The sequence below is a fragment of the Vicia villosa genome, linkage group LG2 (assembly GCF_029867415.1).
Source record: "Vicia villosa cultivar HV-30 ecotype Madison, WI linkage group LG2, Vvil1.0, whole genome shotgun sequence".
NCBI lineage: Eukaryota > Viridiplantae > Streptophyta > Magnoliopsida > Fabales > Fabaceae > Vicia > Vicia villosa.
This window is the reverse complement of record NC_081181.1, coordinates 46,637,564-46,639,234: the sequence shown is the minus strand read 5'-3', so window position 1 is coordinate 46,639,234 and position 1,671 is coordinate 46,637,564. Positions and strand designations below refer to the sequence as shown.

At 41.0% G+C, this 1,671-nt stretch overlaps 1 protein-coding gene across 1 annotated transcript; it reads right to left on the bottom strand.

Annotated features, from left to right (window-relative positions):
* Window positions 1-320: 320 nt before the first annotated feature.
* LOC131648998 (uncharacterized) lies at window positions 321-1,337 on the bottom strand. The gene has a single exon (XM_058918743.1). It carries the CDS (start codon window positions 1,335-1,337, stop codon window positions 321-323), a length of 1,017 nt encoding a protein of 338 aa, XP_058774726.1.
* Between the last annotated feature and the right edge of the window lie 334 nt (window positions 1,338-1,671).

Here is a 1,671-nt window from a genome sequence, read left to right as displayed (position 1 = left end):
TCTTTTTCCTCATTAACTTGCTCTCTCTCTTTTTCTTCCAAAATTTTCTCTTCGTTTTTCTCATTACTTCCCGATCCAAGCGCTCGACCACTTCGTGTTGTAATAGACTTACAATGTTCCTTTGGATTCGTTTGTGCTGTAGCTGTGAAAGTACCTTTTTGTCGGTCTGCCAATTGCTTTGCAATTTGTCCAACTTGGGTTTCGAGATTTTTGATGGAAGCATCGGTATTTTTCTGATTTGCAATTGAGAGTTGCATGAATTGTTGCAGAGTATCTTCAAGCTTGGTTATTCTGTCTTGTTGATTCGGATTCTGTGGTTGTTAATAACTTTGGTATTGATGTGGTCTATTTGCAGTTCCGGTGTCTTGTCTCCACCCTTGACCATAATTGGCGTTGTTTCCGCGTTGGAAATTCTGATTGTTTTGATACGGTGTTGTCCTTTGCTGATTTCCCATATAATTGACTTCCTCGTTGGGTGGAGGGCAAAAACCAGTCTGATGATCTCCAGTGCATAATTCGCAATAAGCCACTTGTTGTGAAGAGCTTGCCGGAGCATGCATTTCTTTGAGTTGTTGAGGAAGTTTGGACTGCTGTTTTGTTAGTTCTTCAACAGTTTGAGTGAGGAGTTTGTTTTGTGCTAAAATTGCATCATTTGTTCCTAATTCGAGTACTCTCAGTTTTTTTTGGATAGCACCTCGATTATGTTGAACTTGATGATCCGTGAGGGCCATTCTATCAATAACTGCGACTGCTTCCTCTGCACTTTTTGCAAGTAAAGAACCGTCGGCTGTTGCATCGAGTAGAAGTTTCGGTTGAGGTAGTAATCCATTACGAAAAATATGGACTTGTGATAAGCTATCGAAACTGTGATTTGGACATTTTCGTAACATGGATTTGTAACGCTCCCAAGCCTCGCACAAGGTTTCATTTGTCGCTTGAGTGAATGTTGCTATTGCTGTCTTTGCGTCCATAAATCGATTGTGAGAGAAAAACCTGTTGAGAAAATGTTTCTCCAAGACATTCCAGTTGGTCATTGTCTCCGTTGATTGGTCAAGATACCAATCTTTCGCCTTTCCGATCAATGAATGTGGAAAGAGTCTCATAAACACGGCTTCCTCTTCCGCCTCAGGAGCACCTAACGTACCAGCGATCTCGTAAAACTTTGTGAGGTGAGTGTAGGGATCCTCATGGTCAAGACCTGCAAAAGGGTTAGCATAAATGATTTGCAGCAGTCCTGTTTTCATTTCAGCGCGTCGTGCAGCTGGATTATTGGTGAGACGGGCGAACCGTCTTGGGCTGCTTTCGCAGGGAGGTTTCACATGATGTTCTTCCGCCATTTTTGTGACTGGTGTAGCTGATGTGGATTCTTTTTTTCTGTTTTTGTTAGTTTGCTTTAGTTTCTTTGCACGTCTTTTGTTGTTTTGAGCAGTTCTCTCGATCTCGGGATTGAAAGGTACTAATTCCGTTGAGTTTGTACCTCGCATACAAAAAGCCTTGCAACTCTAACAAGAGATGTTAGGAGAAGTTAAGTATATGTACAATTATATATGCAGTATTTTGAACAAATATACATACTTCTGAAAGATAACAATAATCGTTTTAGGTTCGTAATATCTAAACGCCAGTCCCCAGCAACGGCGCCATTTTGATGTTTAGTAACTCAAAAGAAAG